We start from the raw sequence: 14290 nt of genomic DNA on the forward strand, positions 1-14290 counted from the left end.
ATGCTATGTGGCCAGAGTAGAAAGATGTCGTCAATGTATCGGAGCCACAGGAGCGGTTGCAGAGGATAATTGGAAAGGAAATCCCCTTCCAAGACACCGAGGTGGAGGTTTGCATATGAAGGGCTGAATCTACTTCCCATGGCACAGCCTTTTATTTGGAGGTAATGGTTATTGTTGAAAGAAAAGGAGTTGCGGGTGAGAATGAAATTGGAAAGATCAATGAGAAATTTGGTGCTGGGGCTGTGAGGGGTAGGGCGTTTGGAGAGGAATTAACGTAGGGAAGAAAGGCCTTCTTGGTGAGGAATGGAAGTGTATAGGGAGGTGACATCGATTGAAGCCATAGTAATTTGGGTGTGAGGAGGGAGTGAAGTTGAGTAGAGCAATCTGAGGAAGTGGTAGGTATCTTTTATAAAGGACGGTAGGAAGTGAACTAAAGGTTGGAGATAGTAGTCCACGTAGGCGGAAATTCTTTCGGTCGGAGAGCTACGATAGGAGACTATAGGGCGGCCTGGGTTGTTGGGTTTGTGGATCTTAGGAAGGATGTAGAAATGAGGGGTGTGAGGTTGGGAAGGGGAAAGGAGGGATATGTCCCTTGGGGATAGATTCTCCTTAGGGCCGTTGTCTCAGAGGAAAGCGATTATTTCTTTTTGGCATGCGGGTTTAGGGTCAGCAGGAATATGTTGATAGGAAGAAGGGTCGGAGAGTAACCTGTTACATTCTTGTAGGTTGTCTGCAGTGTTAAGGACTACCACTGTCGAACCTTTGTCGGCAGAAGTGATGACTAGGTTGGGGTTGCGTGTGAGGTTTTTTAACCCAGCTACTTTGGTCGGGGAGAGATTAGGTTTCGTGTTTAGAGATTTAAGGAAAGAAGGACTAGATGTTTTGGACAGGAGAAGATAGTTAAAGATTTCGACCGGGTGATTTGGAGGGAGCGGTGGAGGATCAAGGTGGGAAGGCGGCCGGAACTTGGTGAGGGCGCTGGGTGCGGGGGATTGAAGAGTGGCGGGTTGCATCGCCCAGAAATGTCGCCATCTAAGATTTCTGGCAAAATTTATGACGTCTGCGAGGATGGTCACGTGATTAACCTTGGGGGTGGGGGAGAAAGAGAGGCCTTTTCCCGGAAGTGAGGTTTGGTGCTCGTTCAGCGCGGTGCTAGAGAGGTTCAGCACGTGTTCGGCAGTATCTATTGTTTGGTCGACCGGCGGGGAAGGGACGGATTGAGAAGGGTTTTGTTGGTGGCAACGCCTCGGTGGAATTCCGGAGGTGTTGGTAGGGAAGGTGGGGGTAGGTGGAAAATAGTCGCTAAATCCGGTTTTTGTAGGTAAAGGGGTGGGGGAGGAGGGCTAGGTTTGACAAGTTGGAGAGGTAAGGCAAGGCCTTGGCGGAAGTAAGAAGTGCAAAGATTGGACAATTTATTTAAGGCTTTTCTGCGTCGGAACTCAAGGGAGCGGAGAGCCGATTTAAGGATTCGGTTTACATTCGGGAGGAGATGTGGGGAAGTGAGAGAAAGAATGTTGATGAGGGAATGTGTGGAATTGTGATATTCGTGCATGGGGCTATTGTATTGATCCCGGATGAACGTGCAAAAAAGAAAGGACTGGTGAAACTTGAGTGCGTGTAGACTGGGATGCAGGACGGAAGGTAGGCCTGATACAGGGAAATTAATGCATAAACCATTGGGAATGATACCCAATGCAATGCATGCTAAAAGAAATTCAGAATGGCAGGTGTATTGGGCGAGCTTGAGAGAAAATTTCTTAATCTGGCGTAACCAAGATGATTCTTTTCTAAATTACGGGTGGTGTCCTAGCACTCCCCGCCATACGCCCTTGCGGCGGCTTTCGGGGTATTAAGTAGAAGAGGAAAGATAGAGAAACAGTGGTAAAGGGAAGGATAGGACACTGAAAAAGGTAGTTACAGCTTACAACACTTACAAAACAGTATATATATATATATATATATATATATATATAGTATATGCTTTCATAGACGTAACACGGAAGTGCCGAATAGTACAATACACAGTAACACATAATATAGAAACACAAAAAAAGAGAACACTCACACGTATTTTCTTGATATTTCGACGGAAACAATCCGTCTTCCTCTGAAGATGTAGAAGTAATCATTACTTCTACATCTTCAGAGGAAGACGGATTGTTTCCGTCGAAATATCAAGAAAATACGTGTGAGTGTTCTCTTTTTTTGTGTTTCTATATTATGTGTTACTGTGTATTGTACTATATATATATATATATATATATATATATATACATATATTCTGTTCAAATTTAGTTTCTCCGAACGCAATAATTCAATGGTGAACGATATAATAATGATTTCTGGCGAGTGCTCATTCCCGGACAAATGATAGCATATGGAAATAAGCGTGACGTAAGGAGAGTAAACGCGGAGTTCCTTTGATCCAACGAGAGAAGGGCATTCGAAATTCTGGGAGGTTCTCATCCGTTTACGAATGAGAACCATGATTTATAAATGAGTGGAATTCAGGAATTTTTTGCCTTATACTAGAGAGTAATTTGATGGAGGGTAACGCACAAGTAAACGCCAATTATTGAAGAGGGATGAAGAAAAAGTAGCCAAATTAAAGATGGAATTCGGAACTCGTAATGGATAGTGAGGAGGAATATAAATCAACATCGATGCTGAACCCTGCCAGTTGCAATGAGGACTGGTGGTTGAGGGTATTAGGACATCATTAATTAGTGGATAAACCCCAAGCGGGTATTGTAAAAGAGAGCACTTTGTAATATTTCCCAATTTGTAATGGGAAAAAATTTCAATTGTTTCAATGCTCGGACGATTTCTACGTATCTACAAAATACTGTGGAATGTTATAAGGTGTTCTGCATTTCTGTTGATGCGATTGTAAAAGTTAAGGTACCTACCATCAATACCAGTCGGTATTTGTTGGAATTAGGGGTACTTTATTTTCGGAGAGATCTCGAATGAGGATTGCATATTGTTGTGATCATGTAGTATGCGAGATGAAAACACCCCTTGAACCACCATGTTAGACATCTCATTTCCCTTAAATTCCCACTGTAGTCTCACCCTAGCGACGTATGTAATAGATAGATAAATAGAGGTATTTATTTGGGCGAAGGATTAGAAGGGCTCCGGTCATCTGAGGTTCGGAGTTAGAGAGTACAGAACAAACAAGGAACATGCCCTCCCCTCGGATTATAATAATTACGTGAAGGAAGGGTTTAGGAGTTCCAATGACTCCTACAGCAGTGTTAAGGGTGATTTAATAAAACATTATGCTCATCCATGGCGGAAAGGTCGCAGGGTAGGAGCCACAAAGCAAGTAGTGCGTCAAGATTCTGTTCCTCAACAAGGCCGTTGTAAAAGAATTTGACCTAGGTGGTTGGTTTCTCAGTGATGTCGCCCCGTCAAAAAAAGTGTTGAAGAAGACAATGGAAATGTACCAAAAAAATAATATTCTCTCTTAAACATGGTAAAATCGAAGAAGGCAAGAAGACTAGTTGCAGTCCAAATGTGACTGGCAGTGGATTGTTTGATATTATGGGTAATGATCAGAAAGAGCAGTATTCGGGTGAAAAAACAAACATTTTGGAAGGAATGAAGAGTAAACGAATATTATGTGGAGTTGCAAACTCGAGACATCTTAAACATCTACTTATCTCCGCAGAAACCTTAACTGAAACATTACGAGGAGTTCCAAGAAAGTGCGGGAGATGCCGCGACAGTAACTTTTCCAGACAGTACCTTAAGTTACTGCTGTGACATCTAACGCAGTTTCTTGGAATTATTCAAGGGTGAAACGCCCGAAAGTGTTTGAAAGTTTGCTTTAAACTCGTGGACTGTGGCGCATCTCGCACGACTGCGAATGCCTATGACATACTATGCACGGTATTTCGTCACAACATATTGTTCCTTTGCAGTCCCCAAGAATGTCGGAGTGTTATAGAACACCTCGGTGGCTTAATTGGATAAAAAAGCACTCCCCCCGTGTATCGAGGGATCCGGGTTCGTATCCCGGCCCAGTCGAATGATTCTTAGGCTTTAAAATTGTTTCGTCCGTGGAGTATTTGTTGTCATTATAGTCCGGACATATGCAGGAGTGCTTAGTCCCTGGATCTGGCAAAAAAGGCAAATTTGGCAGATTGGTAGCTTATTCCGAATAATGAAGACGTGTTAGAAGTGATAATTCAGATCACAAGGGAGATGGAGTGAGGGGGAGGGGAAAGTGAGAGACTTGCCTGAGCTTTGATGTTCCTCTTCCCCATCCGAGAGACGTGCTGCTGTTGCTGCTGCTGAGTCTGCTGGCTGTTCCTCTGCTGTTGTTGCCTCCTCTTGACGCTGCAGCTGCTCATGCCGAAGCTGCTGCTGGGGGAGCCGCTGCCCTCGCCGCCTGCCGTCGCGCTGCTCACGCTCATGGATTCGTAGGTGGTGGGCGAGGACCCGGGGGAGACCGACCCCCCTTGTCCGCCTCTCCCGGGGACCATCAACTCCGACTCCCCGCCGCTACTCCCTCGCTGCCTCGCGCTCTGGGTCCGCTGGAGCGAGGCTGCCGAGTTCGCTCCGGCGTTGTTGTTCGAGGAGGTTGAAGAGACCCTCAGGAGGTGCTGGTGGCTGCCCTCGAACCTCGTCGACGACCTCCGTCCTCCCCCGTCTTGTCTCTGGGCGTAGTCGGGCCTGCCTCCTCCGCCGCCTCCCGTCCCGCCGCTGGGCGAAGTCCCACTGCCACCGCCCCCGGGTCCCCCGGCGTAGTGCACGGAGTAGAGGGCCGTGCCCGCGGCTGACGAGGCGGCGGAGGCCAAGGCCGCCGCGGTGGACCCCCGGCCCCCTATGCTCCGACACGAGCCGCCCCTTCTCCCCACTTGCGGCCCGCCGCCTCCCCCGGCACCGTCCGTGGGTCCGCCCCCGTCCCCCGCCTCGGGTTGGTACGTCACATTGATGCGGATGCGATCCTGCGTGCGAGAGCGGACGAGCCTCCGGGGGGAGGATGCAGGGGGCGGGGAGCCGTCGGAGGAAGCCGCCGTGACTCCCGAGGCTGTGGAATAGTTGCAGTTGTTACTGGAGCCTCCCCAATTACCCTGGGACGAGCCGTGGTGCATGACGGACCCGCGTCCTCGGTGTATCCGCAGGGTCAGCCGATGTTCGTCGAAGCGGCTGCATCCCCCTCCGAATGACCCCCCGCCTCCACCTCCACCGCCGCCTCCACTGCTGCCACTCCCGCCACCGAAGCCAACCCCCAGGACCTTGGATCCCTTGGTCGTTCGGAAACCCTGGTTGATCGCTTTGGTCGTCCTCACGGCCGCCCTGTATATCCTCCAGTAGAAGAACAGCATGACCAGCATGGGAATGTAGAACGACCCCAGGGCAGAGTAGACGACGTATCCGGCGTCGTTGGTCAGTTCGCAGACCCAGGGGCAGGAAATTAATTCGGAGGGCGAGGGCGTGGGGACCGGGGACGAGGCGACGAGGGAGTCGGCGGGAACTCCTGGGGGGGACGCCGTACTGGAATGGACCCTCTGGAGCAGGCCGAGGGCTGGGGCGTTGGTCGGCGAGGTCCAGTTGCTCTCTCTAGAAGAGGGGAGCTCTTCCTGGCTGTTGATGATGCTGACCCCTGGTGGCCCCGCCGACCCCGACCGGAGGCTCTTCTGATGGCGGAGGTGGTGAATGAAGAGGGCTTGGCTTCGGGCCTGCTCCAGCCAGTCCTCCTCGGAGTCGTCGAGCGAGAAGGGCGCCGGCTGCGTGGAGGCCTCGGCCGACGTGAGGAGTATGTCCAAGGCCGTCAGCGTGGTCACCAGTGGTCCCGGGTCGCCAGCCTCCGCTCGCGACTCCCCCGGCTGCTGCCCGGTGACGGTCGCGTTCTCCCTGTGGTCGTTCCAGCCGACGAGGGGAGGGAAGCAGATGAGGAAGCTGAGGACCCAGACCCCGGCAATGAGCATCTTGGCGCGCCCGCACGACATGATGCTCGGGTATGAGACCGGTCTCGTGACGGCCACGTAGCGGTCCAGGGAGATGGCGCAGAGGTTGAGGATGGAGGCGGTGCACATCCAGACGTCGACGGCGAGCCACACAGAGCACCAGGCGTCACCGAAGAGCCACACCTCGTCGAAGACCTCCCAGGCGGCAGAGAAGGGCAAGACGGCGATACCCAGCAGGAGGTCGGCCACGGCGAGGGACGCGATGAAGAGATTGGTCACCGAGGCGCGCAGTTTGGAGGAAACGAACACCGCGACGATTACGAGGAGGTTTCCGCCGACCACCATGAGATCGATGAGGCCCAGGATGACCAGGGAGCCGATGAGGGCGGGAGAGTCCCAGCGGACGCCCGAGGCGAGGGCGTCACAGGCCGAAGCGTTCATCTCCCGCATGGCGTACCAGGGTGAGAGGCCTTGCCCAAGCCTCGACTCTTGAATCCACGACAGGTCAATAAAGAGGAAAACTGGTGCTTCAGATAGAGCTTTCACCAATGTCTAAAGAAACAGTGTGTCGCTCGATCGCATCCGGTGGACTCCGTTCGATTAATCTCGATTATATTATCTCGGAGCCTTGTTTTTCCTCTCTGTTTTTCAATTGTTTCGTTTCCCCATCCTATAGATACATCTCTATTAGTTAGTTGCCAATTTATTTCTCTCGAATTAATATTCCGTGATCATGTTTCGCGATGGACAGAACGATTTCAAATGGAAGTGAGAACGGTAGCCGCGGAAAAAGTAATTTTTTTTCTCTTCTAAATGATCTGAAAATATGTACGCAATTCTCGGGAGCTTTTTTTCTTCAATCAAAGTGAAGCAAATCATTAAAACGTCTCCAATATTTGGAAGAACACTCCTCTCAATTTTTTATCCAAATCCTTCCTTACATCTTCCCGAATGCTTCATCTACTTGAATAAATCCTCCATTATTCTTTATGAAATGGGTCAATTTAAATGATCAGTCTTTTCTTTAATTAAATATATATATATATATATGTTATTGTGTATATTTTTAAAAATTAAAATCAAAAGAAATAGGCAGGAAACCTTTTTTTCAATTCGTTTTCTCATAAAATAAAAATATATCACGTATTAAATGTATAAAATTTTCAGATCGTATGTATACCTTTTTTTCTAACGACTACCTTTTTTTCTTTAAACCCTTACTCACTTTCACTAGGTGCACTAATTCTTCTGTAATATTGGCCTGAGTTTTAAGCAACTCACCGCATTTCTCCTCAATTTCATCAGTCGATCAAAAACAACTTGATCATTCTATATGTGACGGAAGCTCTCCTTTATGTTATGACAGGAAGCCTTAATTTGTTTTTCCACCTCGTTCACAGAGAAGCTCTGCATTTACATTCCAGCGAAAACGAACTTTATAAAATTGGCTGAAATTGTCGCTTTGATCGGAATTGTCCTTTTATCCCTCTCACGTCTCAGTCTCCTGGATTGTACTCGTGGCGTCGCGATCGTGCGGCTCCACCTCCACCCACTCCTGTTCTCATCGTTTCCGATGCACCTTCGGCAATGCACGACGGGATTTGAACCGACGGATTAAGCGGTTCAGTCGCTAGAGGCGGCGGCGGGGGGTGGGCTGGGGGCAAGGGGGGCGTCGTCGGTGCGTTTATTCGTGGATCTTCCCGCCGTCGATGGGAGGTGTGTGTGTGTGTGTGTGTGTGGGGGGGGGGGTAACTGCGGACTGCGTCCGTCTTTTGTTCCGCCGCAGTTATCTTCCCCCCGCTGCACTCCTTTGTGTCGCTTTGCGCTGCGCCTGTTCGGGGCTCCTATTTTTAAGTCTCGGAATGAGTGGGAGCGAATGCGTGTGTGTGCGGACGAGGCGAATGGGCTCTCTCTAAAACTAGCACGGCAGATCCCCCCTTCTCCTTTCCTCCCCTCCCGCTCCCAACCCCCTCCGCGCCCCCTCCACACCCCCTTGTGGTTGTACTGCTGTTTTTTTTTATTCGGCCCCCTCACGGCAAGCACCCGTCTGCCTCAGCCGGGGAGCGGGGGGTGGAGATGACGAGGGGGGTGGTTGCCGCAAAATCGAACGCGCGCGGAGAGAAAATAGGGTCGGAGGGAAGAAGGGTGCGGGATGATTCCGGGGTGGATGAGAGAGCGCGATTGGAAATGGATGAGACACTCAGCATTTACATGGGAGCGATTGCATCTGTTGGGAAAATTGGATGGTTGGGGGAGGGAGAGAGCCGGTGGGGGAGGCTTTGAATCGCGTTTTCTGCCGTTTTTATCGGTCGTCGTGCCCTACCGGGTTCGGGATAATAACTGTTGCTAAAGTCGCGGATTTTTTGATCGTCCAGAGAGCGGTCTAATTCGGCGGGAAAGCGGCGTTTCTTTTTTAAATCGGACGCCTTCTTACCGGCCGTACACTCGACGGGTGCACGTGTTCATTCGCCCTTTTGCTTCGATTCGTCGGCACCTATCCCGGTCAATCCCAGCGAAATCGCCGGCGACTGAACGATCGTTTGAAATGATCTTCAACCGGATAATATTTGTCGGGTATATTTATCCATACACAGCCATATTCACTCGATCTCTTGTTTTCATCAAAGTCCCTCCCGATTGGGAATTCCTTCGCGAACAGCACTCGATAACATTCAAATGTTTTTCGTCTGCAGTCGTTCACTCGAAAAAAACCCCTCCGGACGGATATTTGGCGGTCGCCTCTGCAGCCCGCACCCTCCCGATGCCGCACCCGTTCGAGGGCGAACGACCGCGCACCACTCCTCAGCCACGAACGACCCGACGACCGATGGGTCCGGACTGCAGGAGCCTTCTCCCATTCGACATCCGGAGAATCGATGCTCAAGTCAGTTTTTTTAGAGCTCTTCCACCACTTTCATCACCGGCTCGGCAGTGTGTATTTTGAATAATACCTTCGATCATTTACTCATTCTTTTGTAAATGGGCAGACGACTCATCACCCATGTCGCTTGTCGTTCGATTCACTCACTCTTATCTATGTGTTCACCCCTGCGTGAGTCGCTCCCGCACTCTCGAGGTGGCCTGCGTCGCGATTGGTTCCCGCGGTGGATGGGATCGGATCCGGGGGGGGGATCTTGCGAGGGGAGTGCGAGGGGAGAGAGGGGGTCGCGAAGTCACGCCAGTCGAGGCGGGGCGAAGTCTCTCCCGCCTCCCTCCCTTCGCCCCCGACTGCCCCCGGGAGAGGGTCGCTCTCCGCCTCTCGGCCCTTCCTCCACCCAGAGGGGCCCGCGGTCCCGCTCGTCCGGGAGCGGGGGCCTCATGACCGCTCCTCTCCCGTTGGAATCCCTTCGCCGTCAACGGGGGCGGGCAAGGGGGCGCGCCGGGCATCCCTAGGGGTGCGGCCGGCGGTGGAGGAGGGTACGGGGCAGGATCCCGGGGTTATTCGCGTGCAGGCTCCAGGTCAGGCCGATCTCCTTCGCCAGGGATGCGTTTTCGTCGGCGAGGATACGAAACGGAAGCCCTCTGAACTAAATCTGAAACGGGTTGTTGGTCACGGAGAAGTCTTCGCACTTCGACCTCGAGCAATCGTCCAAAATTACACGCGAAGACGAATAATAGTGCTACAAAAATAAATAAATAAATATATATGTATACATATATATGTATATATATATATATATATATATATATATATATATATATATATTACGTCGGAAGCGCTTTATTTCCCCAGAGTTCCAAACGGTGAGTGAGGTCCTCGTCACACGTCGGAGTCACGGTCTCCTCTTCGAGGAAGGAGAGAGTGCGGAGAGGGGCGAAAGAGTTAAGCCGGGTGTCGTGGTCGTTGTTGGGGGAGGAGCCAGGTGTCCTTCTCGTCGCCGGCATGCGAGGCGGCCGCTCCGGGATCGATTCCCTCCCCGGGCGGCGACGCGCACCTCTCCGACGCCCTCCACCCGTGATCTCCGCTCCGCCCTCCTGGGTGCGAGAAAACAAAATACAAAGGTTATCGGATGCGGGCGAGTGAGGAAAAGGAGGCGGGGCGATGAGTCCCCCTCGGACTTTCGATATTTTCCTTTCTTTTCCGGGGGGCCTTTGGTTGTCCAAGTGCCCTCGGCCATATGAATCCCATAGATGGCCTCAAATATAGTATGACGAGGATTGCATCGACACTTGAGTTTTCACTTAAATCACAGAGATCTTTAAAAAATTCATTCAAGGATTCAGATGCAAAAAAAACTATCAATACAAATCAACAAGAGAAACTATAATTTTTGTGTGCCTAAACTCAGGAGTAAGACAACATATATATCTTAATTCAAGAAAATATTTTTGAAAAAAAAGAACGCGCTGTAATAACAAAACTTAAATGTGAAGAAAAAATACAAAAATTAATATCCAGTAATATCCATAATAAATATTTTTGGAAGATATCTTCATTTTTTCAACACAAAATATGTTATTACTTAAATTTATATAAATAATGATCTCGCCGACTAGTAAGGATCCACATAGAACAGGAAATAATGACAACCATTTAAAAGTATACCCTCGTACATGCCCACCCATAGGTTCCTCCAAAAGATTGAAAATTCATCAAAATCTAAGTCTTTTTTCTCCTTTAATTATTGTTCCCCTCTCTCTCTCTCGAGAATTAAAAATATAATATTATCGCTGACTTTCAACTAATCTTATGCAGTCTAATTATAATTATAAAGTCTCAAACAACGCATTTGTTCACTAATCACGTATCGTTCTTTCAAATACCGATAAAGAAAGTACAACTTTGATCATTTATGTCTTTCTCTCTTACTTCGAGGGCAGTCTGTGCGACCCATGCGTCGTCCCTGTTCGCCATTCTCCCTCCAACAATCATCCCCGCGACTTCACCCCTCCCCCTCTCGCCCCCCCCCCCAATCCCCTTCTCCTCCCCCACCCCCTCCATGCCCTCCCTCCCTCCGGATCCGTTCCATTCACATTCCGGCTCCCTCGCCCCCAAGCACACCGGATTCTCATTCATTTGCGACGCCGTGGTGGACCCCCTCCCTGTTTCTTTTTCAACACTCCCTTCATCCCTCCCATCCTCCGCCTTCCGACTGCGGACTCACTCTACAGATGGAGCTACCGGTACTGGGGCGTGGAGCTCTGACCCAAGGGGGGGGTGCGTGGAGGGGTTGTCATATTTGCAGGAGTCACCGAGCGTTAAAGACCCGTCAAAGAAGTTTTCGGTTGGTGGGTGCGTGGTCCGTTCGGGATAAGCCCCGGCAGGGAATTGAGTGGTGGAGGGTGTTTTCACGATGGGGTTTCCGGGAGCGGGGTGGATTGGGGGGACGGGTGGGGTAAATGGGGCGCATGGGGAGGGGGGAGACCTTGATGGAGCCAGAGGTATAGAAATACATGCACAAGGTTTGTTTAAATAGTATCATTAACAATTTTTTCCTGGGGTGCTTGCGTGAAGTACTGTATTTAGACCGTCGGTTGAGAGTGGGCATGGATTGCAGACCATATATTGGCCTTGAAAAGGCAGTAGCAGTGGACACTGAAAATTTGGCGATGCGAAAGATCTGAAGCGCTAAACTCGTCCTCCCAAAGGTCTTAGGACGGACGACCAAAAGAGCAGAGTCGAGTGTCTCCTTGCGAAGACCTTCTGCAACGACATCGCGACGATTCCCCAACCCCCTTACAGCCCAGACTTAGCGCCAGCAGACTATTTCCCATTCCAAAAATTGAAATTCTTCCTCAAAAGGCACCACCATGGGACCCTAAGTGCTGTCGAAAAAGTTTGCACGCGTACCCTTAAGGAACTTCTGGAATCCGCCTAACAGGGAACCCTCGAATCATGGAAAAGCCGCTGGCATAAGTGTTTTGACGCTCAGGGGATGTATTTCGAAGAGTTTAGAACAATATCTGAAATAAATCTGTTTTTCCGAAACTTTTCCCATAAAAACCATGTATACATTGATACAGAAAACCAGAAAGGGAATACAAGCCCCCTACTTCACTATTATCTTAACTTCTTAAATATTCACACGCAGATCCTACGTCGTTAATGATTACGCCCACTGAATCTATGCTGACTAATAGGGTTCCCCATTGAGATCGTCACATTAATATTGTTCTTCATTTTTTTCATTATCGCCTAGCACTGCTCTCTTTGTACTTGTGAACGTCTTCTGAACTCAAATTTTTAGTTAAATTAAATATTTTGATGGCACTCCTTAAAGCCAGTTTGAATATAATTCTAATAAAGGAGAAGATGATTCTAATAGAGGAGATTACTTCTGTTCCACAGCTGAAAAACTCTCTTTAAATGATGACGCAGAAGACGGAAACCAACGTGTCACCCGTCAATAGCAAGTGAAAAAAATACGAGGTGATGAACGGAAGTGCGCGCTCGGGTGAGAGACGGTTAGGAAAAGCATATTGTTAAATACTGTTTCCGTCTGAATGTTGTGCATAGAACAGCAAGATAAATTACTTATTGTAAACTCAATGAACTGCGGAAGATGCAGAGATATCAACGTTTAACTTTTATTTGAAATAAAATGAAGACATTTCAAAGCGTAAAAAGAATTCGTCTCAATCGCGATACTGCTTCACGATTTATCATGCGATCATGATATTGTAAATCGGTCGGAAATACAATATGGATATGCTAAAAGTGAGAGTGAAATTTCTACTTTTATTTAACATCATTGGATAAAGAATTTTATCTCTCTGAAACCTGAAGAAGTGCTATTTTATTCCGCCGAAACTTTCGTCCATCAAAGAAATGGTGAGCATTAACATGCGAAGTCAGCAACATCACCGATGCACGAAAGCCTTAATCACGGAGCAAGCAAGTGGCCTGCGATCGCCTATCCCACCTTCACGTCTTTCCAATCACGCTCGTGGTTAACGACGATACTTGGATGCGTTTTTGCCCTACTTCCTAACCATTCGGCACTCGAGTAAATTTCCGGGTGATCATCACCGGCGAAGGAAAAGTAAATTCTCTCTTGCGTCCTTACTCACGTTCCCACTCAAATCCTCAAAAAACTAGAAGTTGATTCACATAACTTTAAAGTCTCATTACTTTCTCTCTGGAGTTCCTTGCTTTTTTTATTGGACACGGTGTCAAAGCGCCTAGAATGGGTGGCGTCCGGTGCAATGGGAACCTTCAAAGTTTTCGCAAAGAAAATCGAAGTGACATTCCGAAATTGCACATTTTCTGTTGCAGGGGATCGATTGAGGTGTCGTCAGTCAGCCGTATTACATTTCACGGGCATGAAGATCTCTCGGCAGCGGCTGAAACGACGATAGTTTCATCTCTGAAGAAATCTTTTACGGAAAAGCACACGGCGGAACTACGAGTTTCGTATTTCGGCCGGCGATATCACACTGAACGTGCGAAAATCGACACTTTCGCAACTTAATAACTCGAATGAACTGTGAATCAGAGTAAAATTATTTTTAGAAAATAACCATCGCACCAAATACTACTTTTTCCTAATGAAAAAAAAACACAGCCTCCTTAAAGCAGAATAAAATATACTTAAATATTATACCTGAGGTTCTTTCTTCGGCTAACTCGGTCGTTGGTTGTCTTAGGCGGTTGGGATTACGCGCACATCCACTGTAACCACGGTTTCTCTTTCACTCTCCTTGGCCACCGCGGGGGGTGGGAGGAGTTTTGAAGAGCGGGAAATGGCAGTGGGTGCCTCACTTTTCGGGGAACTTTTCTCTCTCACCTCCCTCCGAAAGTTTCGTCCAAACACGGCGACGGAGATGGGGCACACTCGCAGGGGTAAGAGGGGAGCGGAGCGCCCTCCGGGGGGACGCGACCCCGGCCTTCAGTCACCGGGAGGAGGAGGTGAGTCTCCGGGGAGGACGTGGCGCACACACACGGCGGGCCGGTCGACAGACGACGGCGGGAGCGGAGGCGACTCGGTCCGGCCGGGGAGAGAGGTGGGCGTACAAGAGGGCAGCACTTAAATGACAAAGTTGACGAAGAAAACAAGGCGCTCCTCCCCGAAACGAACTACTTGTCCGTTCGCGTCCCCCCCCTCCGCCCCCCCGAGGCAAGTCTCCCCGACGAATAATCGGCGAGCACTTCGTGGGTGCCCGGAGGCGGAATGAGAGAAAGTTGAAGAGCGGCGTGCGGATCCCGAACGCCCGCGGGCGCACGGGTGTTGAATGTCCGAGCGGTTGTCAAAGGGGGGGGGGTTCTCGCACCCGCTAACTGTGCGTGCACGAGAGTACTCGAGGGCACGAGGTGGTCGGGAAGGAAGATGAAGGGAAAGAGGTAAACGAGGTGACGGTCGCGTGTACGAAGATTTTCGTGTGTGTGTGTGTGTGTGCGTCTGCGGAGGAGAATACGGGCACTTTGGCGC

The 14290-nt window shown here is 49.6% G+C and overlaps 1 protein-coding gene across 1 annotated transcript in view; it reads right to left on the minus strand.

The window, feature by feature from the left end:
* The window catches only part of LOC139691409 (probable G-protein coupled receptor No9), a 52177-nt gene extending 45500 nt beyond the window's left edge, over positions 1-6677 (minus strand). Inside the window, exons 1-2 of the mRNA XM_071589208.1 lie at positions 5801-6677; positions 4248-5425 (exon numbers count right to left, since the gene is read on the minus strand). Of these exons, the coding sequence (XP_071445309.1) occupies positions 4248-5425; positions 5801-6371 (1749 nt within the window). The 5' untranslated portion in view covers positions 6372-6677. The remainder of the gene's footprint in view (positions 1-4247; positions 5426-5800) is intronic.
* Positions 6678-14290: the final 7613 nt, after the last annotated feature.

This window comes from Hetaerina americana, unplaced genomic scaffold (assembly GCF_022747635.1).
Source record: "Hetaerina americana unplaced genomic scaffold, ioHetAmer1.1.p SCAF_34, whole genome shotgun sequence".
Taxonomy (NCBI): Eukaryota; Metazoa; Arthropoda; class Insecta; order Odonata; family Calopterygidae; genus Hetaerina; species Hetaerina americana.